A 27130-nucleotide genomic window follows, 5' to 3' on the forward strand; every position below is an offset into this window, starting at 1 on the left:
AATCCTACTGTACAATCTGCCTTGTCCTTTTGTTTCAACCAATCAGTTCGGAATTTGCACTTTGGTAGCGTCATATTGAGTGGATTCAAACCATTACATCTATACTCTAACTTGGAACCTGCTATAAACCAACAGTTTGTCGGTATCATTCCGCTAGAGATTTTTATTGGTCGATCACAATCGAAAGAGAGTAAACACGTGTTGACCACGTGATCGGTCACTTCTCTGCACGTGTTAAAATAGAACAGAAGAATAAAAAAATTACCAATAAAATAAAGCAATACTTAGAAAATTATTTTTTGCATGTTTTACCAATTCTATTTGATCATTTAAATATATATAATTTGTCAAAAATTAACATTAAATGTAAATTATTTAGATCTACACAAACTATATTTACAATTCAATAGTTTAACGTATTTCAAAATTTTATTTGTATATAAATTTTCCATTTTTGTAATGTGATTATTATATTAATTTGAAATAAAATTAACAACTCTTATTATGAACAAAATCAAACGATAAATAGCAGAAAAACAAAACTTTTATGCGCATGTAGAAACTGTTTATTTTTTAATGCTTTGAGATATGTAAATATTGATTTAAAAATAAATTAATAAATCCGAAATAAAACAGATTTCAAATAGTATAAGTAAAATAATATTTTATTAATGATTTCATAAATAACAAGGAACTTTTTCCTGTTGATGAATAAGAAGCAACATTGTTACAATGATGTTAATTTAATGAATATGCCGACTTATTGGACAATGGAATTTTTTCTGATATTTTTTTTGATTCCCTGGACACAATTTTCCATATCTTTGCACATAAAACTATACAAATCCATCTTTTATGATTGTTTAACACGCCACTTCATTTTTCCAGATTATATCTACCCTCGGTTGATTTGAAACAAGAACACACTTAACTAGAATCTTACTTTGTGCTTTGAATACTTTTATCTATATCTACTCTATATTCTATATATTTTACATATTAATTAAAAGCAAAATGTTCTGTCACTGCCGAAACCAAAACTAACCCTTTACAAAAAAAGTGCTATAAATAGAGGCTCAACTCTGCATGAAATGTAACCTAATCAATCAAGACTGACAAGTACTTTATCTGTAACTTCCAAAATAATGTTTCAATTGATTTGATTTCAATTTTAATTTACATTAATTAATTTTGATTTTATTTTTTATTTTAGCTGTGGTTTCAGTTTTTGTTTCATTATAAAGAACAGAGTTTTAAAATTTTAATTTTATTTTAAATTTAAGTTAAATATTTTAAAATTTAATTATTAGTTTTAGTTTTAATTAACTGGCTACACTAGTTACGTATAAATCCAGATGAATACCCGGTGCACAAACCCCTCCCAAAGACAAGCTGAACTTGCTGGCTTATTGGGTTTGTTGGCATACCAAATGCTATGAATTAACAGAATTTCACTGTATATTAATTTAAATTTAGAAGCAGCAGGATTTTTTTTACATACATGCAGAGTCCATACAGGTAATTCTATGATTCCGACATTCCCCGACTAATTATGACATTATTCACTGACTTATTAACGTCTTTGCATTTCCCCTTTCCATTATGTAATATTCGGCCAAGCCTATTTAAGCCATTTTGTATACAATTATATAAAATTCTTTATTAAAAACGCTTTATTCACTTACAAAAAAATGAAAAATTTTGCGTAAAATTGATTACATAATTAGTTATGTCATTTCTATGCCATATAAATAATTTCATGATTTAATTAAATTAAATTAAATCATAAATTTTATTTAAATAAGAAAAACATTTGCATTGCATCATAAAAATAAAATTTTCTTAAAGCAAGAAGATGGAAAATTCAAAATAATTTAAAAAGAAGAAATTGCACACACTGCCAGAGGGAGAACTAACTAGATGTGCAGGTCAAAAAAATTGGGAGTTTTGTGTACAGGACACAATCACAATTGTTTAAGGCATGACTCAGTCTTTGTATTATTAGAAGAAGGATAAGATGTAAACAAATAGTCTTTCTGGTTATCACATTCCAAGTCAATATCTATTGGTTTGGGCAGCAACACACGCCAAACATTCGCGTCATAGTTGACACGCTGAGTTTTCTTATGCTGTCTATACAATCTGCATCATTCGGCATTAGTCATTTTGGGTTTTTCTGATTTCTTTTCAATTTTTCTTTCCAATGATATATGTTTCTTACATTACTGTTCATATTTCCTTTGCAATTTCTTCGGCATTATGAAAAGTTTCTTTGACTCGAATAGTTATCAGATTATAACTTTACAAATTCTATTTTAGCGGTTATTATTGCTAAGTAATATTGTAGATTCTGTTATTCTGTATAAATCGACACTAATTTCAACGTCCTGTCTCTTCATCATCCAAAGTTTTACTGCCCAAATGCCACACTGTGTTGCCATTTTCATTTTCACGCGCAACTGCTATCCCTCCCCACACAGCTGCACACTTCTAATTCCCACCATTTTAAATATGGACGTAAAACTTCTATCCAACAAAATTTAAATCATGAGGCTATCATTTATAGTTTACAATATATAAGCACGATAAATTTTTCATTTGTTTGGTCGCTCCAGTTATCGTAAACCTCCCTATACTGAACCAAATTTAAAGACGTGTTCGGATCAAAAGAGAGTGAGAGTGACAGATGAATTCTGCAGTATTTGAGAGTTTCCTGACTTTTCAGGTCTGTATGTGAAAGGGATTTTTGTTTCCTATTACTTAACAACACTGAGTGGCAGTTGCGGTTTTGAGTCCTGCTCAAGCCAAGTATTTTCTTTCAGAAAATTCTAGTCTGATAGTTCGATAATTCAGCCAGCGGATCATCTGGCTTTAAAAGTATTTTTGATTGGTCCCACATCCTCCTACTTAAGCACATGGAAATGACCAAAAAAGTGAGAAAATAACTTGAAAAGTGAGAAAAGTGAGCGGCTCCAAGGCCTGACATTTTAATCATTAGAATTTCTAAGATACAGCTATCCTTTTTCATGATATATGTAATTCTTCACTTTGCATTCTGTTGTGACATGAGATAAACAGGAATGTAACCAGAAATTTCTAAGTGTGGGTCATCTGCATTGGGAGGTAGGCTACCTTAAATATACACTAGTCTGAGATCACTCACTAGAAACACATTGTTGTGCAAAGAACTGCCATATGCAAACCATTGACATGACAATGCTCAATAAAAAAAAAAGGTTGAACAAGTACAAGTATTAAATTTTATTCTTAACTTTCTTTACTTTCTGGCTGTTCATATCAGTCTAAATTTGGTTAGTTTAAGCTAGTCCTAGTTGTAAGTTAGATTAGGTACTCTTAACTTTGTTTCTGGTTAGGTTTGTCCTAGGTTATGGTAGGTTAGTTAGTTAGTGAGTAAGTTAATGTTAAAAAATTATAAAATAAAAATAAATAAATAAAAAATTGGGGTCTTGCTTGTTTGTCTTTTGTCTATCCATTCGTCTTGTTGAGTTTGTCGTTATGTTTGTTTGTTTTCACACTGTCTGTCTAGCTGTTAATAGTATTAAGATTCACATTCGCATTCAGTTTTATTAGTATTAAGTAGATGTCTTCCTACTAACAGCCATTTGGCACTAACTTCTACACTTAGCTATTCGTGGTGGCATTCAATTAGTGGCATTTGCTTCACTCAGGTTTTCTTTTAGACCCTTCAGGGACTATGGCCTTGCAGCCTAAAAACTGCATTTCAACATCAAACGTAGAGGGTACAGTAGCCATACATAAGCGTTCATTGGAATCCTATCTTTCTCTACTATCTATCTCTCCCTCCTCCTCCTTCCCTTTTCCTTACCCTCTTTTCTGCTGGCTAAACACCTTGTGTATGGCTGATGTCTTTCATGTATGTGGCTGTTCAGGTAGTCTAGTATTTGAGTCTGATGTGCCTGTTTTTGTTTCATCCAATGGTCAACTGCTTGCTACTTTTTTACTGTTTACTTTTAAACTTGTGGGAGCTCTTCACAATTACTTTTTACTGTATAATAATCATTTTCATGTATATGTGTAACTTTTAACAGTTTCTTAGGAATGTTTTTGTTTGTAAATTACTACATTTTTAGTAGTAAGTATAGTTACCCACATTTAAAAATGATTGACTGTAGTTTTGATAAAATATAAGTTCCAAGATATTAATAGACAGAAGAATTCATAGTTGTTCCCTTTTTATTAAGATATATACACACATGTATTTAATTAATTTTTTATGCTGTCAATAATTAGGATTATTTTTAAAAATTTTACATTTTAGATTCAACAAGTAGTAGTAACAAAAAGCCCAGACTTGAACTTCCTCCAACAAATTTAGATGCAGATGATCCTTTGGATGAAGTAAGTAAATAAGTTTTTTTATTATTATAAATTTTAAAAAAGTTTTGAAAATTGAAGTAAAATAAACACTACAAACACATATTTTAATTATTTTTCAAAAAATGTTGCATTTAAAAATTGCTGGAAATTGGTCCTTATCATTTTAGTTTCACAGAATTTACAGTTTCATAAATAAAATAATTAATCTCATGTGAATGAAAAAACCAAAGATTTATTTAATTATAAACTTCTGACCTAATGCTAACAAAATTACATTTTGCATATTTACAATAAAATGTTTTTGTAAATAAAGCTGGTACTGTATAATAAATTTCATTTCAGTCACCCACTAATTTGCTATGTGCCTTAATGTAAGAATTTTTCACTTGAACAAATATTACTGTGGTGGAAATTTCAGTTTAACCTTTTACAAAAGAAGGTGATAAGATAATGAAACCTCTATATAAATTAATATCCAGTAACAACTGATGAATTTTTTGACATTTACAAATTCCTTTTGTTTTTACAGTGACTAGTCATTTGTTAGTGTGACTTGTTCTTGCTTTATCTTTTTGACTTTCTTTGATGTTTTTTGGGTGGATTAATTTTAGTCATAATTGTTGATTTAATTTATAATGTATTGTTGTTACTATATAGGTATCCAAAATGTTAAATAATTTGAAACAAATATATAACATATGATATGTTGTCATAATTAGTGGCTTATAATTTCATACTGTGAAATAATAATTAGAACAAAAATTATTATTTTAACATTTTTGTTTCATTACTAATAAATCTGAATTGTAATTACAATATAATGTACTCTTTTATTCTATATTGTATAAAAATTTTATTTTATTTCTTTATTTGAAAGATTTATATAAAAATTTCTAATTAAAATAATATTTCTCTTAAAGTCTAAAAGATTTGGAAATAAAATATCTATTTGTATAGCACTTGTAAGTATTGTAAAAGTTTCTTTCCTATCCATCATAACTTGCCTTTTAAGATTACATTCACATTAAAATTGATTGGCTTTTACAGTAGCTGGATTAAATGATTTTATAATATAAATGGAACTTTTTGTATACTCTAGTAGTTCTACAGTCAAGGAATAAATATACTCTTTTCTAAAAATTTCTTCTACTCTTCAAGAACAACATTGCTTTCTATTAGTCTCATTTTGTTTTTACATTTAACTATAAATTGATTGAAAGATTTCATATAATATCATAATTTACAAAAAAATTGTTTGTATTCAATTTTTCCCTTCCCAAAATAATCTTATTTATTTATTTATAAATAATTTTATAGGAAGATGAAAGTGAAGAAAGTGATGAAGAAGATACTGCAGAGCTAATGGCCGAACTAAATAGGATTAAGAAAGAACGAGCACAAGAAGAAGCAAAAAAAGTAAAACTTTATTACTTGAATATATATCTTAATACTAAATCTGAAGCATATTACCATAATTTCATGCAGATAACTTTTAAACACACACAACTTGCAGGTTAAACTGCATCTGCTTTTGAATTATCTGCTGATTTTAACCAAAATTAAGAACTTGTTGACAAAATTTTTTTTTAAAAGATATTTTTGATTGCTTTAGATAATGTGAAAATTCCTTTAAACTGCAGATATTTGTAAGTCATCATGAGTTTTCTTGAAACTAATAAAGGCATTAATATATGCATGCCTTGTTTCCAGTTCTCTTCTGTTCATTGATGATGATATGCATTTTTACTTGAACTTCTACATCAAAAGATGACAAGTTTCCAATGATTTCTCTCTCTTCATAGCTCTTAGAAAACTAGTATCTGAACAACCAACTTTCAAACCTGTTATCATATCATAATAAATGCTATAATAAACTCAAAATTAAATGTCTATTTGTTATACAGGCTATGCATTTATATTAATAACAAAAGATAAACTTTTTTCAATCAAACAGTAGTCACAGCTTAGCTGTTCAATATTTCACCTTGTTTAAGTACAACAGAATTACTTTAATTTCAAGTTTGTTTGCTATTTTCTCTTTGTCATTTGAAATATAATTAAATAACTTTTAAGTTAGAAGATGGCAACAAAATGAATCTTGGTGCAACATTTTCATAATTGAAAGAACAAAATAGAATGCCAGTACAGGTATACCTCAACTTACGTCGTTTCGAGTTATGTCATTCCCGATATGTCATTTGTCAAAAAAGTATATGGAAAAATAAAAATCAAGTTTAAGTAATTTTATTCGACTTTACGTCTGTTCGCCACAAATATTGAAGTCGTAATATCACTAGAAAAGCGTTTAAAGCACATAAAATCATATCAAAATATATAAATTTACAAGTATGTACTGTATTTATAGTACATGCATTTGTAAATTTAGATTATTTTTTTCTGTACTATAGTAAAAACTAAAATTTATTTGTTTGTAAGCTTAAAATAGATCCTTATTAACCATATATTATTAAAAATGCATTAATAAATAAAATACAGAACCAGGAATGGTAATTTATGATTTAGCCTAGTGACAAGTAGATTCGGAGACAACTAAATTTGACTTACGTCACCTCTTCTGGAACCAATTACCGACATAAGGCGAGGTATACCTGTATCCTATTGGATGATCAGACCATTACCATATAAGGAAGCACATCTTTCAATAAACATATAATTCTCTATTGTGAATAAGAGCTGGGTGATGGATTATTATGTCAATATCCAATGACAGATTTTAATTAATAATAAATAAAATAGAAATGAAACATTATTAAATGACCAATTTTTTCAATGGCATTTTGTATTTTTGACATTCCATCCACTTATCATTTCATTGTAAATATAATCATAAAATAACAAAAATAAAATCATCTCAAACATTAAAACTTTTTTGTACGTACAGTGTTCCTACCCCCACCTGGAAAGTTAGGGATTTTCATTAGTGTTCAGAAAAAGTTAGGGAATTTGTCTCTTTGGCTGACTCCAACTGTAGCTCTCTGCAGGCAGCAAGAAATAATGAGATGCAATGCAACTTATGAGCAGGAGTGCAGAATATTTTCAGGATCCAAAATTTCTCATGAACATAAAACCATAATTTATGAACCAATTAATAATTATCACCACATAGTTTGAAAAATTCAAATTAAATCATACAAATAATTAAATAGGCCTACCATCCAATTTGCCATTCAACACTAAACTGATAAGTTAACATAAAGTGTTCTTTTAATCTAAAATATTTTTAATTTAAGCACATGATTATCAGGATAGCCTATACAGTTATTAACTTGATATAATGCTTTGATTAATAAAAATAATTCATGGCATTGACTTCAATTCTATTTTTAGCACAAGTGGTAATTAATTGACTTTTTGACCTTCAAAAATGCAAAATTTATGATAATGACTTCAGAATGAATTTTTTTTAAGGCTAAAAAATTTTGGTTAAGGACAAACTTCAAATAATGAATGCCAAAAAATACTTTAAAAAAAATTTTTGTATTATTGAAATTATTTTTCAACCATGGTCATTTTGTCTAGCTTCTAAAGCACTTCTCTATACTATTTAAGTTACATCTAGAATTTAATAATAAACTTTTTAAAATATTTAATGTAATTTTTCCTATTTCATTAAAACATTATAATTTTTTAAAATTTTAAAATAACAAGCTAGGCTTATTATTATTTTAAAATTGGTTGCAGGCCACATGGAGTTTTCAGATTTTTCTTCACAAATGTAACACCTAAATAAAGTCAGTTGTTTCCTGTAGAAAGTCCTCCTGAGAGCATCCCTCCTTGCCAGATTTTAAAGTGTTGCATTGCCTTCTCCCATCAATCTATCCATTCTGAGATTCTTAACTGCTTTCCTTGTCTGACATCACTGAAAATTTTTGCACAGTGCATAGTGCTGAATAGTATAAATTTTCATGTTTATAATTGGGATAATTTGGATAGATTTCTACTATCCAAATTTCTTCTTCGTAGTTTGCTGTCAACACAAATATGTTGACAGCAAAGTATGCAAATGGCACGTTAAAATTTATTAAACAGGACTACCAGAAGGTTAAGTTTGAGAAACTCTAGGTTAATGCATGCCATTAGGGTATTCTGTACTACTACCAGTTTTTCAAAAGAAGTATGTGCTTTTAAGTTTTTCTTTTACAATTTAAATAAAGATAATATTCTTATTATCAACAGTCTAAAACTATTACAGTGAAATGTTGACTTAATGTGTGGGGTGTGTATAATAGAAATTTAGAGAATTCACAAGAGATATTCATCAATTTTTTTAGTTACTATATGTAAAGACCATAATTGTGATGTTAAAGAACTGGTTATGAACTTGAAGTTTTGTGCCTACTTAAAATTACTAAATGGGGTCATTTTGATCTGCTCATATTATTTATAGGTTTTACATCTAGAAGTGCTTTCAAATGCTTTTACTCAATACTCATCACTTTAATTGATTTGTTTAGTGAAGCTAGTGAATAATAATCATCATTTTAACTTATTTCTTTCATATGGCTTTAGTTATTTTTATTCTACTTTGAACTTTTATTGATTACAGTAGTTATAATGTTTTAATTTTGATGTTATTTTTGTGCACATTTCATACATGTAGTAATTTGTAATTTTTTGCCCAAGCAGGTTTTGCAGGCTGACTTTGAACAAATATTACATGTCTGCAGTTTTATTTCCTTTACAAATACCTATCAACACTTTTTCTGATTCCAGATGGTCTTTGGTTTAGGTTAAGCACTTGTGATGAAATGGATTTTTTTTTTTTTTGCTTTCCAGGTAGTCCTCTCGAAACACCTGGCACGGTGGAATAATGAATTCTCCACGAGAGATCTTACTATCTGTAAAAATGTTAATTTTAATTGAAATGGTATTCATCATTTATTTTTTTTCATTATAATAATTTTGTCTGCATAACAATTTGATTTTTTTTTTCAGCTTATTAATAAATTTTCTGAACATTTTATTAAATTTATCTCATGCACAAAAAGTATATATTTGTAAGAATCCACAGGTTAGAGTTGATTAACTCTAATCCTCTGTTGCGAAGTCAGGACGGTTAGGCTACTCATTTCGTCAGTCGATGACTATAAAATTCTAAATTATTTTGTTTCCAAGATTGTAAGATCCCTTTGATGTCAGGCTCCTGACACCAGTTAGGATAGTTAGAATTCACGTCCTAACTCGTAGATATAAGTTTGAGTCGGAGAGTTGTGAATCCATTGATAGAGTGATCGACATCAAAGTAAATCCAAATTGAAACCAGATTATCTTAACCTCCACTTTAACAAAACTTTAATGAGAAATAAATTTTCATATCTATTTTTAATGTTGTGATCAACTAGCTAATTATACCTCTATTTGACAGAGAGAGAGTTTACAGGAAGTGCATAATACCTCTTGATAACAGGCGGATGTCTTTGGGTGCAGGCTAAATTCTATTGTCAGGATGAAGAATGAGAAACTTCACTGATCGGTTGGCTCAGTGGAGAGATGGGAGGAGAGTTGATGATGGCAGACTACATGAAGAGAACTTTGAGGAGAGAGCCTTGAAAATGGGATAATTACCCTTTTTATACCTAAATCTCCTCCAATTGGGTGTTAATTTGTTACACTTGTGACAGGATTTTAGGGGTGACTCAAACTAGCAGATGTATCATCAACATAAGATCTCGCCACGGGAAATTGACAAGATGAAAGGAAGTTTTATTTCCCTTTTTCTACCAATTTAAAAAGTAAATGTAAAATTTTATGTTTTGTTTCTCTAAATAAATATTGTAAGTCATTAAATAATTAATGACTTACAATTAATCTTCCCAATCTAAGAATAGACTCTTATTCTATGTCTCCAGATTCTCACATATTATTCATTAACAAATTCTGTATAATGGGTTTTTTTCAAAGCCATGTAGATTTATGGTTGTGGATTAATAACATAAAATGTTTTATTTTTAATTTTAATTCAGCAATTATAAAAATTATGTAACTTAATTACANTCTCACATATTATTCATTAACAAATTCTGTATAATGGGTTTTTTTCAAAGCCATGTAGATTTATGGTTGTGGATTAATAACATAAAATGTTTTATTTTTAATTTTAATTCAGCAATTATAAAAATTATGTAACTTAATTACAAAAAAATATACTATTGCTTCTTAGGCTACCATGCACATAAAAGTCAAAGTTAAATGCTGTTTTATTTTGTTGATTTGAGAGTCGGGGAATTTCAAAGAAAAATTTGAGTAGGAACCCTGTATATGTATTCAGTCTATTATTTATGATATTCATTTTTTAATGGGAAAAACAACTTAAACCTTATAAGATTCCTCTTAATTGCATTGTACATTCTATTTTAAACATAGAACATTGCCCTAAATGCCTGTTCCTTTCATTTTTTCCCATTTTCTGAAAATCACTAAAAATGCAAATTATTAAGCATAGTTATCTTCTCTTAATGTTAAATTATCACTTATTTCTATTCATTAATTTTCTGTAGGAGGGGCTAAAAGACTTGTACAAATATAAAGAGTCCAATGCTAACAAATTCCATTATCAACAAATTAAACCATTTCTAACTAATTTTCTTGGATTCTCATCTATTTAATGTTTAGAAATTGAAATTATTTTTTTCAATCAGCTGGCAAACTTCAACTGTAAAAAATTTTAGAAGGATTAATTTTCATAATTTAAAATTTTTTCTGTGAATGATTAGAAAAATTTAGTACAAACAGAGATACAATATTAAAAATACAAAACTGTTTTCCCATACAAAATATTATTCCTAAATATACTGCCTGCTTTCCAACAAAAGACAACTGTTGATATCAACTATTTATGAAACTAAGAATAGTTTCATATAGTAAACCTTGAACATTCTCCAGTTGAAATGGATGCACATTTTAGGAGATATGAGAACTTTTGGATTTTTAATAAAGGAAAACTAAAAGTACATTTTCCAAATTTTGGAAAATGTATTTTTAGTTTTATCATAACATTGTATTGCAAAAATGATACATATGAGAATTGAAACACTTTTTTTTATATATTTTCAACTAAAGCTGAATGAAGCATGAACACAGTCTTGTTATAACTACAAGTATAATTAGAACGACAATGTATTCTATAACCATTTAAATATGTCAGTTATACAAAAATGAAATTAAATGGCACTGAAGTTTTATTGTAATGATAGATGTGTGCACTTGATCAAGTTATTATATAGATTTATGCAAGTCTTTTAATTTCTATTAATTTTTTAACAGGAAGCAGAAAGAAAACTTCAAGAAGAAAGAATACGTACAGAAACCATTCTCAGCGGAAATCCGCTCTTAAACAGTAAACCCTCGGAGTTCAAAGTAAAAAAACGATGGGACGACGATGTGGTGTTTAAGAACTGTGCCAGAGAAGAACCAGATCGCAAAGACAAACCATTTATCAACGACACGCTACGTTCGGAATTTCATAAAAAATTTATGGAGAAATACGTGAAGTAAAAATTTCTACTGCCGTTCAAAAAGAGAACTTATCAAAATTTTTTATATCGTTTCACTCTCTATGTTTTGGAATTTTGTTATAAAATTACAAAATTTCTTTATTAGACTTTTAATTGACAAGAGCTAATAACAGTCGGTGTGCAGTTACCGTAAAATAAAGCAATGCTGCAACTTCTATTGATATTAGCACTTTGAGAGAACATCGGTATGAATATTCTTTGACATGCTCTACCCTGTGAACACTAAGAGGGTATGCATGTATGTATTATTTGACAATTATATTGGATTATATTGAATAAATATCATAATAATTATAAAAGATTATTTTTTTTAATTGGGATATTTTACACAAAACTATAAATGCATTTGTATTTCCAATTCACAAATATTTGATCAAATTAACTTTTAAGGCACAAGTAACCAAGACTTTAGAAATGACAAGTACTTATTTATTTTGTTGATCCTTTCAAAGTTTTTCATTTCAAGTGATCGAGGTTTATTATAACAGAATATTAGATATAATTACATTGTTAGCACGTTAGAAATGGATTTCTGTATTTGAATCTGTTTAATAAAATGGGCTAATATGACATTTAAAAATTTTTGCTTGACACCAAACATTTTGAGTTACCATTTACCTGAATAATACTGAAACACATTTAATTTTCATATACTCTGGCTCATTTTAGAGAGTTTGTCATTTTCTGTACTACTATGGTTTTTTTCCTATATTCCAGTGTTGACAGAAATGAAACTGTTGTACTATTAAAATCAATAATACAAATCTTTTTCCTTACTTAATTGTCTTGTAAGTTAAAAGAATTAAGTTTTTGAATATAAGATCATTTTGAAATTTCTTTTCAAAAAAATGGAGTGGGAGTTAGTGAATTATTATTACATTTGATGTAACATTTCTATAAAATATGCATTACTGTAGTTTTAGATTTCTGATTATTAGTTTTGTTTATTTGTTTAACAAATTAGAATTGAAAAAATTGTGTGTCGTACAAATTGATTTTCCTCCAATTGTGTGTCATATGATCAGAATTGATAACTATTTTGTCATACAAAATAGTTCTGATCACAAAAAATTCCATAGCAAAATTAAAATTCTGTAAATTAATATGTTAGATATTATAAATATTTATATAATTTTTTGTAAAATTGTTTTAAAATTTATTTTTATTAAAACTACTTCACAGTCTTAGTTGTTACGAAAATAAAGTTTTGATCTTGAGAATACTCAATGACATTAAATGTCACACAGTCCGTAAAAGTTTTGACATTCTCTGACTATTGAGTATTACAAGCTATTTTAATCATTTTTAATATATAATGAGCAAAGAAAGTATTAAAAATGAATCCCGGCCTCTTGACTTTCCATAAATTAAAGCTCTGTTACTAGCGTCGTATCAGTCATGAGCTGAGAGAAAAACGAATTTGGATTCGAAGCCAGGATGGACGTTTTATCAAATTCCACAACCTGGAAATAGGAAAAAAAAATTTTAACAGGTCAGGTTTTTAATCAAAATTTGTAACTGATAGATTGTCTCACCTTTCCATCAGACAGGACCAGAATGCGATTGTATCTCATTACAGTGGATTTCCTGTGTGCAATCGTAAGTACTGTACAGTCATTAAACACTTCATGAATTGTATCCTGAATTAATGAATCCAGTTCTGGATCGATACTGGCAGTAGCTTCATCCAGTAACACTATCTAAAAATTTGAGACCATCAACATTTTAAATTTAAAAACAAAATAAAAACTTTATTGGGTAAAAGCAATGTGTAAATATCTAAGATATAATCTCTCTGTTAAAATTGAAATTTTTAAAAAATCTTAACTTAAATTTTAAATTATATATTTTAATATTAGAAAAATTACTTTCAAACAAAAAATATTTTGAGTGGAAGATGATATTAATTATATGAATGGAGTTCATACATTTGCTGGAAAATAAATTTCGGGACCTTTCAATTCAGCAGTTCAGTTACTATTCATTATATAACAACAGAGTGGGTAAAAATAAATAGTCCGTTGAAGAGAGAGACAGGAGGAACATGGTATGGTCTGCAAGGAAACAAGAGTGCCTTCATCATACAAATAATAATGCCATGCAGAACCATATCTCCAAATGCATAATTTGTCACTAACTTATCTGAGATAAACATTAACAGATGTCCATACAGGGTATTTTTAAGGAATGAAGGGGAAGAAAAAATCACCTGGTTTGACAACTCCTGGTTGCTCTTGTGTTGAAGATATTCTGTACAATTTGTCAAATTCTGACTAAGTTCAGGAACTCCTACTGTGTGGACAATGAAGAATGATGATGATAATAGAAAGATATTCTCCATATTATTACACTGACAAATTTCAAGTTACTTCACAACAGGAGAGCATTTGAATGCTGTAATATTTTTGTTGGATCTTCTTTAACCTTTGTAGAGGATTAATCAGATATGGCACTATCACGATGTAGTGGAGAATAAATGTGGGAAATTTTTTAAGAATTTTTCCATGTGTTTTTCTCGCTTCCATTTCAGAAAAAAATTTTTTTAAACAGATATGTCTAGTAAAGAAAACAACTTTCTTTATTGTCACAATTCCATTTTTATGTGAATTTTTTTTTGCAGTAGTTTTTGGTGATATCCACAAAATTTTTTTGCGGATATAGACATTGTTATCCAGTGCCACATGATCGCCCTTGACGGGTATATCCATCGATCACTGCAGAGTGGTTAAATGACTGCATTTCTCTCCCAACACTAGTGTGCTTCTGGTAGAACAACATGACATGCCATGTCAAAATAAACATATTATCTTGGAATGGTTTGCAAATATGATGCAGAATTCTGCTTGCTCCCATCGTCTACCCAGATTTATATCACCCTAATTAAGCTGAGCATCTATAGGATTAGATAGAACATAACATGTGTACCAATATCCATTTTGTAGCAACTGTATGATGCCATCCCATTAGCATGGATCAAGATTCTTGTAAAACATTTCTGACATCTTGCCAAATTCAGACTTCTGTGCAGACAAAAGGATTGATCCACCCAATAGAATGTATCTAATAAAGTGACTACGTTGTATATCAGCCTAAAAACTAACTAAATTAATAACTTTTTCTAATGAATTTTATAGCTTAAACTTATTCCATCAATTGGTTAGAAATAAAACCAATTAGCAAGAAAATATGATAATTAAGTACACATTATGACAGTTTAAGAGTGACTCAGTCAATCGTAACATAAGTTTGTCAGATATTTTTTTAAACATAATAAATCAAATTCAAATTAAAACAGAATAAATATAATTGAGCAACTTACTTTATTATGTTGTAACAAAGCTCTGGCCATACACAAGAGTTGTCTTTCTCCCACAGAAAAGTTTCTTCCTCCTTCCATTAAGCAAGCATCTAATCCTCCATCCATGGTCATAACCTACAAAAAAGTTTTAAGATATTTTATTAACAAAAAAAAAAATACCATATTTACTCGCATATAAGATAAGGTTTTTATTCATTTATCACAGATTCAAATTCCTAGGACATCCTATACATGTGAGTAAAAGATTCTTTGCAATTTTTGTGAACCATGTATTCGCATTTTTTACTGGCTGCTCACCCTCTTGTATTTAAAAACATAAGTGTATTATCTGGGTCGTTTGAATTGTTCTTGTATATTGTCAGGAGTAAAGATGAATAGCAATAGGAAAAGCAAAGATTTTGAATTGAATTCCAGATTGAAATTCTAAAATCACATAGAAGAATGATATAAGTTTTAATCCATTCCCATGTGAAAACAGATGATTATTCAGAAATCAGAATTCAGAGAAACTCATAAGTGCAATTGACGGAGAATGGATTTGACTGTTAAGAATTGGCAAAAAAAAAGGTTCCAGATTGTTCAAGCTTTACATGAACAAATTAATTATGTTGTCGATTTTACAAGATTTTTCCTTAAAGTTTAAAATGCCAGTAATTTTTGCGGGACAATGTGTGCATTTTATGTTCATTTGCTATTTTACTTGTGATTTACTAATAAAATTCTAATTTTATTTCATTTAATCTAATTTTCTTTATTTTGATCTTTAAAGTCACACCTCATCTATATGCAAGATCATCTTATATGTGAGTAAATATGGTAAATAAATTAGTTTAATCTGGAAACAAATATTAAAACGATTAGAAACTATAAGGCAAACAACCATAAAATAATAAATCGCTAAATGTTTATGAATGTTTGTCATTCAAACCTACTGATGTTTAGATCTAACATTAAGCAGGCAAACACGAACAGTAACAAAAAAGAACTTTATTAGAAAAGGTTAGAACTGTCACAGACATCCTCGGGCAACACCCGGACAAAATCCAACGAACTTTCGTGCCTTTTCTTTTTTCACGTTGCCAGCCACTCTTGTTGGCAAGTGTTGCCAGACAGTTCTCGTGATCTTGGCAAGTGTTGCCAGACAGTGTTCAGGATCTCTGGCGCTGGCGGCCACAAATGTAACTGCTTCTGTTATGGTATGTAAACATTTAAATTTAAGATAGGCAAATGATATGACAATTTTAATAATTCTGAATTCATTTTATTGGCTTCCCTATGACCTTACTTACATAAAATTAAAACTTAAATGTTTTAAATACAACACAATATATTTTTTCCCCCTATGTAAGATGGTCTTACTTATGTTCATATTTATAAAAATATATGAGGAAGTTTACTTTCATATGAGTTGATAATTACTTTTCATCTGCATTTGTTTTTCCCTCCTATTCATTCAAATAAGCAAGTGTATTTATTAAGATTATAAATAAGTAAAAATCTACTAAAATTTTAAATTGCAATATTTCAGAATACTTGGTTTTATGTTCCAACTTTTGCCTGATGAGTCAAGTGATTTTCTTAAAAGTAATTACAATTTATTAGTTATATTATGTTGTTTATTTATTGTTCAAATGTTTAAACAATGCCAGAAAACAGTTTTCCTGTTTTATGTACCGAAAATCTTGATGCAAATCACTCTTTTCCTCTTACATTAAGACTTAATAAAAAACAGCAAGTACAAATATCGCATTAATTTCATCAAAATTAAGATTATTTTGGAAATAATTTTCATAGAATTATTATTATTATTGGGTACTATTTATGTTAGGAATGTATTTTATTATAGATCTTATAATGTATTGTTCATCTTTTAACATTTTTTTTTTTTACCTTATATTGAGTTTTGTTAAGCTATAGCTTGTAAATTAAAATATTTGTAGTAGTTAATATATTTTCCGTTAGTAAGTTTTAAGATTTATATATAAAATTAAAGCTGTGTTATCACATTTTTCCTTTAACTGTTCCACCAAAACTTTTATAAAATGTACCATGACTTTGAAAAGATAGGAACCACTGTTCTGTTAATTAGCTTATTAAAAATGTGTACTTAATTGAGATTAAAAAAATTAACTTTTAAATAAAAAAAAAACATAAATTTTTAGGCAATTAAATATTTATTTTTAATTATACATAATTTTTTAAAATATATGTATAAAATTGTAATTACTTACTTTATCTTTGATGTGTGTTTGTTCAAGGACATCCCATAACTCCATATCCATATGCTGATTAATTGGATCAAGGTTATATCTAAAATAATATAACAATAATTAATAATATAGTACTAATAATCTCATAAGATATAATACATACAAATAAGTATGATAAATAATGACAATGGAATTTTCTGTTTTCTTTCATGTCTAACATCTAAGAGCACCATTTTCCCTAAAGAGTCTCCAGGAAGCACCACCTTGGCAGATCACCCTTATGTAGCACTCTTATTTCAAACAAACTTGAAAATCTGCACACGGCACTAAAAAGCAAGTGACCACATTTAATCAGAGATAATCCACCACTTCTCATTCATGATAATGTTCAATGTCATCTAGCTTCACCAGCAGCATACCCATGATCTGAACTAAAGGGGGGCAACTCATATTAATTTTGAGGAAGTGGGGAGGGAGAGTTGAGATTTCAAGACAGATGGTCCTAGTCTAGTCACAATATTCATTATTCAAACTGATACTAAATTGATATGTCTGTGCTGTGTGTCAATTATTTTACTTTAATTTTTCTTCTAGGGGAGGGGCAACTGTCCCTTGCTGAGTATGCCCTTGAGCTTCACCTGTAAAAAAACTTTTGGCTAAGAGAAATTGGAAAACCAAGGAATATCCATCTTTCTCCCAACATGAATTCTTGCATCTATAACTTGTTTCCTAAAATAATGTTATCACTATAAGGACAGCATCCTAATATGGTTGAGGTATTTCAGGCCATAGAGTGGTCCATCATATCTGTAAATAAAAAAGGATCTGCTGACAGCATCTGCCATATCCCATAGATTTGGAATAATTCAATATGCCAGTGATTATATTAAAGGACAGGATCATTAACTTAATATCTGGAGTGGGAGAGGGTTAAGGATTACCCTGAAGAATTCTGCTTCTAGTGTACTATTTTAGATGCATTTTTGTGAGAAATCGAACATATGTTTAGACCCATCTAAAAATTCTCTAATTAACCTCGGTAGAGGGAGGCCTAAGGTTCCAATCTTACCTGTTTTCACTTGCACCCAGTGAAAACAGGTAAGATTGGCTATGCAAGGTAACCTTTGCAGTTATATAAGCCTAATTCTATAATATAATACAATAGAAGGGTTAGAAGTATGAAATTACCTAATCTTAATGTTTGTTCTTATTTTTTGCCTGGGCTTACCTGCTAGTTTTTAATATTTATAAATTTATAAAAATTGCTCATTCAACAATATTTTTCTTGTAATGATCATCTAGAAATACTATATTAATCCATAATAAAAGTCAATTATAATTTTGAAACAATTTTTTTTTTTAACATGTATTACCTAATTATTAAATTGTGATGTCCCGGACATGATCTGAACTTCACCCCAAAACAAAAAAGTTTTATATGAAGTATTTGCCATTGAAATTTTGAGGTATCAGTCACTTAAATTCCAATGGCAAATACTTCATATAAAAAAAAAATTTTCATTTCAGATTCTTTGTATTGGAGTGATTTTCAGCAAGGCTTTGGACTGTGTTCAGGACNTTAAAACTCTAAAGTCCACTAAGTTATCAACTAGTTCAGGATTAATAGCTATCAAGTCGATAACTGATGCACCCAAAGAGGAAATATATGTAAAATTAGCAGGAGAATCAGTAACAAAACGACCATTCAATAGAATCATTCCATAAGATTTGACCAAGTTCAAAAATTTTTTTCCTCTACAGTTAAAAATTTTATCGTTAGATTTTCTAATATTATGAAAATTTCTATTAGAACCTATATACAATGTATCTATTTCGGAAGCAATTCTAGCGTTAGAATCACCAAGGATCAGAATGTCATCATTATCTTTAAAATCCAGAATCAATCTATCAAGATACTCGATCAATGAATCATATTTATGAATAGACATATAAACCAGAACAATTAAAAGCCCAGGACGATTTTTAAACATAGTTTTATCAAATATGAGTTTAGCCACAATAAAGTTATCAGAAAGATGACAAATTTCCAACTTACCAAGTTTCCGAGAAACCATTAGAAACAAGCCTCCAGACGGTCTTCCAGGTCCCTCTAGTTTATGAGCTAACATTTCAGTAAAATAGAATTGAGAGTCCAATGATGAAAGAAAAGATTTCACCGAAAATGTTATCCATGATTCAGTTCCATGATTCAGTTATACCAACAATATGATATGATAATACAAAATCAACAAAACTCTTGTCAGAAAAGTTATCAAACAATGAACCTTGACTATTCCATGACAATACCTTTAGCGTATAAGAAACCTCTGAATGAGGAGTAACAGTTGAAATTTTTAATTCTCGTCCATTCGTCGATCCGTCTTCCCTGGTAATAAAAAAGGTTCAATTTTCATTAGCTTATTGCTTATTAAATCAAACGTAAAGTTTTCTCCGTTTACTGTTAGACAATCAGCTCTCATATACGCATCTTTTCCAGTCTTCTTAGCCTCTTGATAGAAAGAAAAAAGACTTTTCCTCCTAAGTCTTGATCTCCAATATAAATCATCGAAAAACTTTACCCTAGAGCATCCTTCCCTCTTCTGAATATTATGAACATTCCGGTAAATGAGTTTTTTATCGGAGACAATATCAAGTTTAGCCACCACCAATTTATTTTTTGAGATTATTTTAAGATCTTTTATCAAAATTGAGTCACCACTAGGTCTTTTAATAGATGACAAAATATCAGAAGCCAAGGACAAGATTTCAGACGAGTTTCCCTCTAAACCAGCAATAACAATATTATTTCTCTGACATTCATTTATCGATGAATCTAAAAGATATAAGAAATAGGAGGTCGAAGCAGTAAATGAGGTATTTAAATTAGAAATTTCCTCCACCTTCTTCTCTACATTGAGAAGACGTTGTTCAAAATCTTTATGCAAATTTGCCAGCCATTCGAATTTAGTAGATAAATCTTCAAGTTTAGTCAAAATGGTATCAAATTTTTCCTCTAAAAAGGAAAATAAATTTTGGGGTACATTTGAAGAACCCAAAGGAGGAAAAAAATTTTCCAATCGCTGAGATTTCAAAGTCGGTTCACTAGGAGATCTTTGACGTTTTCCAACAACTGATATGGACGACTTTGAAATAGGGGAGGAAGGTGGAGTACGAGACATCGGTCCAGGATTAGATTCAATACCTCCAATTACCAATAAAGCACGTAATAATAAATATATATCAAATTCTTTGATGAAACCAAGATAAAGAATCAAACACTTTGTAAAAGCAAGCATATCCAAAGTGCTATAATTCAACAAAAACAGCTCTCTCAAAAACTCACCAACACTGACGAACGTCGGAAGTGCCCCCCAGAAAAATTATAATTATAGTGAAATTATAGTTAACAAGTGTTTTCAAAATCTGGAAGTCTTTGTAGTACAGTGCACTATATTACTATAGTCAGTAATTTACTAAAGGCTATATACAGTTATGAAATGTTTTGAGCTCATTTTCTGTAATAATAAATTTAGCAGTATAACCTAATAAAGCTCAGTAAAACTTCTGTACAAAGCTGATTGTAATAAATGACTACACTGTATATCCACCTTCTCATTTTCCATGTCATCTGAGAAAACACCCTGATAACTCAAGGCTTTTGTAAACTCAAGCAAGGTTTACCACTATTAGTCCAAGCAAGTAAGTAGGGCTTATTGTATTTTGAAAAAGTTTATGGCAATGGTATAAAATGGTTATTGTTTAACTTACCTGCACCTGTTCTTCCAACAATTGCAATTTTATCTTGTGAATCTATATCAAATGTAACACCTTTTAATGCCAAAGGAAGACCTGGTCTGTATCTCATTGTGACATCACGAAAACTTATGCGTCCTCTTGTTGGCCAATCAACTGGTGGACGAGAATTATCTACTATTGCAGGAGATTCTAATTCTAACTGTTCAATGTACGATTGAATTCGTTTTACAGATGTAAAACGAGCTTCAATATCACAACCTAATCTTGTTATATATTGATAGAAACTACACATCTAGAAAACAAAAGAAAAAATAAAATAATTCCATTAAAAAATTATTATTATAACTAAAAAATTATAATTTAATTATTATTTTACATACCTGAATAGTAAGTGAAATAGCAAGTGCAATAAATGCTGCAGCTATTTCCTCTTTTAAAAAAAGTCCAAATAAACAAACAATTAATATAATTAAAACGCAAAGAAAATTCATTCTTATTGCAAACCATCGCATTGAACTATAGAACAGATAGAGGGGAGAAGCATTTGCATCAACCAACTGAATAAACCTACAAGAAAAATTTAAATTATTTCAATTTATTGCCAATTTAAAACTTAAATTGTTAGTATTATTATTATTATTTGTTGTATTATTTTTGTAGAAGAGAGATAAGAACATTAAATACATTAATTACATACATTAAAAAGTTACTTTTTAGATAACTAATCATTAGTATCATTAAATACAACATTATTTATTTGTCATGAAATATTATGTTCATAAATATAAACATCCAAACCCAATAGTTATATATTAAAGCTAAATGATTGGCTTTAATATATGACACAGATCTTATGCAGATATAGAGTTCGGATATAGTATCCTTAAGTTCATGGCTGCATTTGCAGAATGCAGCTGTGAACTTAAAGATGGTCTGAACTCTATGGCCACGTCTGCATTATGTAATATTAAATACTTATTTTCTTTGGCTTTAAAAATTTGTTTTACATCCTTTGGTTGGTTCTTTTAAATATTATTCACCTAGTAATTTTTTACCCATCCACAGCAACCCCTTTTAAACATATTCTATCCAATCAATTACCCAATGTTTTTTAATGTCAATTTATAATCAATAGTCAGCTATAATAAGGACTGAAGAGGGGTCATTAAGATCCAAAATGCATTTCCTCTATCAATAAAGACTATATCAATAACTGTTCCTTGTTATATGCTACCAAAAAAAGCCAATAGCTTTAATTTTTTTTTAATTCACAAAAAACCAGTAATGGAACATTTAATTAATAACCATACTCATTTACTTACAAGCACCAGCTGGAGATGACTCAACACCTATGGCCTATAACTCCCACTATGATATAGTACTCACATATATATACACACCATGCCAAGATAGAAGCAATATCCACCCAAGTGCCATAGTGAGGGTTGTAGGCCATAGGTGCTGAGTCTTCTCCAGCCAGTGCCATAAGTAACTGAATACTGTTATAAATTAATAAATTCTGGAGGCAAGGATTGGACAAAAAGTCTGGGTAGTGTAACTGGCAATGTGACCATGCAGTAGGCAGGAGTTGCAGATTTGAGTCCCACTTTGAGCTGATTTTTTCTTCTGGAACCTTCTAAATTAATTATTAAATATTAATTTAATTATAATTATTAAATTTAGCAAGAGANGTACTAATAATCTCATAAGATATAATACATACAAATAAGTATGATAAATAATGACAATGGAATTTTCTGTTTTCTTTCATGTCTAACATCTAAGAGCACCATTTTCCCTAAAGAGTCTCCAGGAAGCACCACCTTGGCAGATCACCCTTATGTAGCACTCTTATTTCAAACAAACTTGAAAATCTGCACACGGCACTAAAAAGCAAGTGACCACATTTAATCAGAGATAATCCACCACTTCTCATTCATGATAATGTTCAATGTCATCTAGCTTCACCAGCAGCATACCCATGATCTGAACTAAAGGGGGGCAACTCATATTAATTTTGAGGAAGTGGGGAGGGAGAGTTGAGATTTCAAGACAGATGGTCCTAGTCTAGTCACAATATTCATTATTCAAACTGATACTAAATTGATATGTCTGTGCTGTGTGTCAATTATTTTACTTTAATTTTTCTTCTAGGGGAGGGGCAACTGTCCCTTGCTGAGTATGCCCTTGAGCTTCACCTGTAAAAAAACTTTTGGCTAAGAGAAATTGGAAAACCAAGGAATATCCATCTTTCTCCCAACATGAATTCTTGCATCTATAACTTGTTTCCTAAAATAATGTTATCACTATAAGGACAGCATCCTAATATGGTTGAGGTATTTCAGGCCATAGAGTGGTCCATCATATCTGTAAATAAAAAAGGATCTGCTGACAGCATCTGCCATATCCCATAGATTTGGAATAATTCAATATGCCAGTGATTATATTAAAGGACAGGATCATTAACTTAATATCTGGAGTGGGAGAGGGTTAAGGATTACCCTGAAGAATTCTGCTTCTAGTGTACTATTTTAGATGCATTTTTGTGAGAAATCGAACATATGTTTAGACCCATCTAAAAATTCTCTAATTAACCTCGGTAGAGGGAGGCCTAAGGTTCCAATCTTACCTGTTTTCACTTGCACCCAGTGAAAACAGGTAAGATTGGCTATGCAAGGTAACCTTTGCAGTTATATAAGCCTAATTCTATAATATAATACAATAGAAGGGTTAGAAGTATGAAATTACCTAATCTTAATGTTTGTTCTTATTTTTTGCCTGGGCTTACCTGCTAGTTTTTAATATTTATAAATTTATAAAAATTGCTCATTCAACAATATTTTTCTTGTAATGATCATCTAGAAATACTATATTAATCCATAATAAAAGTCAATTATAATTTTGAAACAATTTTTTTTTTTAACATGTATTACCTAATTATTAAATTGTGATGTCCCGGACATGATCTGAACTTCACCCCAAAACAAAAAAGTTTTATATGAAGTATTTGCCATTGAAATTTTGAGGTATCAGTCACTTAAATTCCAATGGCAAATACTTCATATAAAAAAAAAATTTTCATTTCAGATTCTTTGTATTGGAGTGATTTTCAGCAAGGCTTTGGACTGTGTTCAGGACCTCACAAAATTAATTAGAAATATTTTGAACAATTTGTTTAAATAATCAAACAAAATATATTTTATGCTTAAACTTTTAAATGATTTAATAAATTATAAAATTAAAGAGTTTTTTAAAAGACATCCTAACATACAATTTCTTCTAGTAACAAAAACATTTCAATTACAAATCATTTCTAATTATTACTGTATTCCAACTAAATAATTATTCATAAATTTATATTATTACCTTACTGTTCCTCTGAATAGTATAGGATCTTGAGGAATGATAGATATTCTAGGACGCAGATCTTCTAGACCAAACTGACTGATATCTAGACCATCTATAAATATAGTTCCAGATGTAACTTCTACTAATCGAAACAGTGCAACTCCTATAGAAGATTTGCCTATTTTGGAAGAAATAAAACAAATTTAAATTTTTCAAAATAAATATTTGATTTTAATAATAATAATGATTTTTTTAAAGTATTTATCCATTTACTAATATTTAAATTACTAAATATGCAGTATTATTCAATTCACTACTATGCATATGTAGCTAGAACTATTTCTAAGACTAACAGCACAAAACCTTCCTCACTAATTTCGTTTGTACTCCAGTTAATAAGGCTAGAAATTAGTGAGGAAGGTTTTGTGCTGTTAGTCTTATTATTCAATTCTTGATGCTCAGAAAGCAAGATCTGCTGATATTTATTGGCAATTAAAGCAGGTGTATGATGATTTGGTAATGAAAAAATGGAATGTGAGAAAGTGGTGTGAAATGTTTAACAATGGATGAACAAACAAGCACAATGAAGATTTACTAGGTGCCCATCACTTGTCGCAGACGACTTGAAGCATGCAAGTAATGACAAAATTTTGGAAGACATATGCATAACTCTGGACAAGTTGCACATTTTATTTCCAAATGTTTCTTGCTCTTTGCTTGGCAATGACAGATTGCAGCTTACATAGTCACCAGTTGGTTAAATGGACTGGCAGTAGATGAGTACAACAGAATTAAAAGTTTATGCACAAATATGATAAATGTTTAAATAAAGAAAGTGATTATGTGGAGATATAGAGTAATATAATGTATGTTTAAAAAACAAAATTGAATAATAAAATGTTTTCTTCACTCTTTAAAGCTAAACAATCTTTACTTTCTGGATGATCCTTGTATTATATAGATATATTTTTATTATAGATGTAATTTTTATTATTATATTTCTCTTATAATGTGTCCTTATAAATAAAAAATTAATAATAATAATTTGAATTATCAATATAGTAACCTCATAACTTGGACTTTGCATAACTCTAACAAATTTTTTTTTCAAAAAATTGTACATTAATTTTTAATTTTTTGGCAACAGAAAAATTATCAATCAATCAATCAATCAATCAACATTTATTTGCTACGGCTTTTGCCTTTACAAAGGGGGTTACAAAATCATGCAACATTAACAGATACAAACATAATTATACATAATTTCAAATACAAACATAATTATACATAATTTCAAAAAAATTAAAACTTAATTAATAATGTTATGTTAACATGTTTAATAAATAACAGAAAAATTTATAAACTTTAAATAACATGTCAGAGCTTAAATTATCATCGTATAAACAAAACATATCAAAATTAGTCGTTAATAATGTATCCCTTAAATGTTCAGTAATTTCACAAGATACAAATAAATGGTTCTTAATATTTTCACAGAGTCGATTACATAAAGGGCAGTTAGAATGGGCGGAAATATTCATTCTACGCCTATTTAATATAATAGTATAGTCATTAAGTCGCAATTGAATTATCAAGGATTTAATATTATAACTTAAATTTGATAATAAATAATATCGAGGTGTCCATGGAGCTATTGAGGAAGTCTCAAAAAACCTACTCTTTTGTTCAATATATTGAATGTCTTGAGCCCAGTATTTATCTTTTAATGACTGAAATATTTCAGCCATAAAAAGGTTTTTATTTGAGACCTGAATATAATAGTCAGTAGAATAACCTAATTCAGACAATAAATTTTCAACTGAGGAGGACCAAGTTACAAACGAAGAATTTCCGACTATTAATTTCAATTTGTTATAAATCAACTTTCTAGGGTCGCAATCTGGTAACTCCAAAATTTTACTCCAGTATCTAAAAATACTCATTGTTAAACGTATAGCCATTGGTGGACGACCCAATTCAAATCTTAAGACAGGTCCAGGCACCGAACGATTAATATGAAATATCGATCTAATAAATCTCAATTGCGTCTTCTCCAATTTATCAACAAAAGATGGTCCCCAAATAGGGAACATATACCCCAAACTTGAACGTATCAAGGAGTCAAACAATCGATAATACGACTTAATAGAAGACTGCTTCATTCTGACCATAAGTTTTATTAAATTAGAAAGCTGTAGTTTATATTTCAAAAACAATTTATCTAAGTGAAAAGAAAAAGAACCCTGTGGAGTAAAATAAATACCCAGATACTTATAGGACGAAACTATCTCCAATTCAGAGTTAAATAAATAAAATTTATCAGCTTTCCCCAGTCTACCCCCTCTCCGAAAAACCATTACTTTAGATTTAGTCTCATTAATAAGTAATTTATTAGACTTACAGTAATCTTGTAAAATATCAAGTTTTTTCTGAAGACCAATAGGTGAATACGAAAATATTACAATATCGTCAGCAAACAAAAGACAGTTCAATTCTACCTCTGGTGATATGGATATACCCATTGTATTATGATTACAAAAAAATTCCGAGAGATCATTAACGAATAAATTAAACAAAATAGGACTAAGAGGTTCACCTTGTGG

The 27130-nt window shown here is 29.3% G+C and overlaps 3 protein-coding genes across 4 annotated transcripts in view; 1 reads left to right on the forward strand and 2 right to left on the reverse strand.

Moving 5' to 3' along the window:
- Positions 1-12457, forward strand: part of LOC111623488 (spliceosome-associated protein CWC15 homolog) — a 30422-nt gene extending 17965 nt beyond the window's left edge. Inside the window, exons 3-5 of the mRNA XM_023366084.1 lie at positions 4301-4380; positions 5677-5775; positions 11644-12457. Of these exons, the coding sequence (XP_023221852.1) occupies positions 4301-4380; positions 5677-5775; positions 11644-11874 (410 nt within the window). The 3' untranslated portion in view covers positions 11875-12457. The remainder of the gene's footprint in view (positions 1-4300; positions 4381-5676; positions 5776-11643) is intronic.
- Positions 12458-13038: 581 nt separating this feature from the next.
- LOC111623471 (multidrug resistance-associated protein 5-like) overlaps positions 13039-27130 on the reverse strand; it is a gene marked incomplete at its 5' end in the record, with an annotated part of 99144 nt that continues 85052 nt past the window's right edge. Inside the window, 5 exons of the mRNA XM_023366055.1 lie at positions 13039-13357; positions 13430-13594; positions 15214-15327; positions 17445-17523; positions 24546-24705. Coding sequence (XP_023221823.1) covers positions 13262-13357; positions 13430-13594; positions 15214-15327; positions 17445-17523; positions 24546-24705 — 614 coding nt within the window. The remainder of the gene's footprint in view (positions 13358-13429; positions 13595-15213; positions 15328-17444; positions 17524-24545; positions 24706-27130) is intronic.
- On the reverse strand, positions 19687-21736 carry LOC111623487 (multidrug resistance-associated protein 5-like). Of its 2 annotated transcripts, none has more exons than XM_023366081.1 (2): positions 21560-21736; positions 19687-21471 (listed from the first exon to the last, which is right to left on the reverse strand). In XM_023366081.1, exon 2 carries the CDS (start codon positions 20717-20719, stop codon positions 19778-19780), a length of 942 nt encoding a protein of 313 aa, XP_023221849.1. In that variant the 5' UTR covers positions 20720-21471; positions 21560-21736; the 3' UTR covers positions 19687-19777. The 2 variants fall into 2 exon arrangements, with proteins under 2 accessions (XP_023221849.1, XP_023221851.1); XM_023366083.1 differs by having other exon boundaries at positions 21010-21471.

This window comes from Centruroides sculpturatus, unplaced genomic scaffold, assembly GCF_000671375.1.
Source record: "Centruroides sculpturatus isolate CEXI.00-Female unplaced genomic scaffold, Cexi_2.0 scaffold115, whole genome shotgun sequence".
Taxonomy (NCBI): domain Eukaryota; kingdom Metazoa; phylum Arthropoda; class Arachnida; order Scorpiones; family Buthidae; genus Centruroides; species Centruroides sculpturatus.

What these genes read in the sequence shown, in the direction of transcription:
- LOC111623487 (XM_023366081.1), bottom strand. Translation starts at nt 20,719, where the DNA reads ATGCTTGCTTTTACAAAGTGTTTGATTCTTTATCTTGGTTTCATCAAA.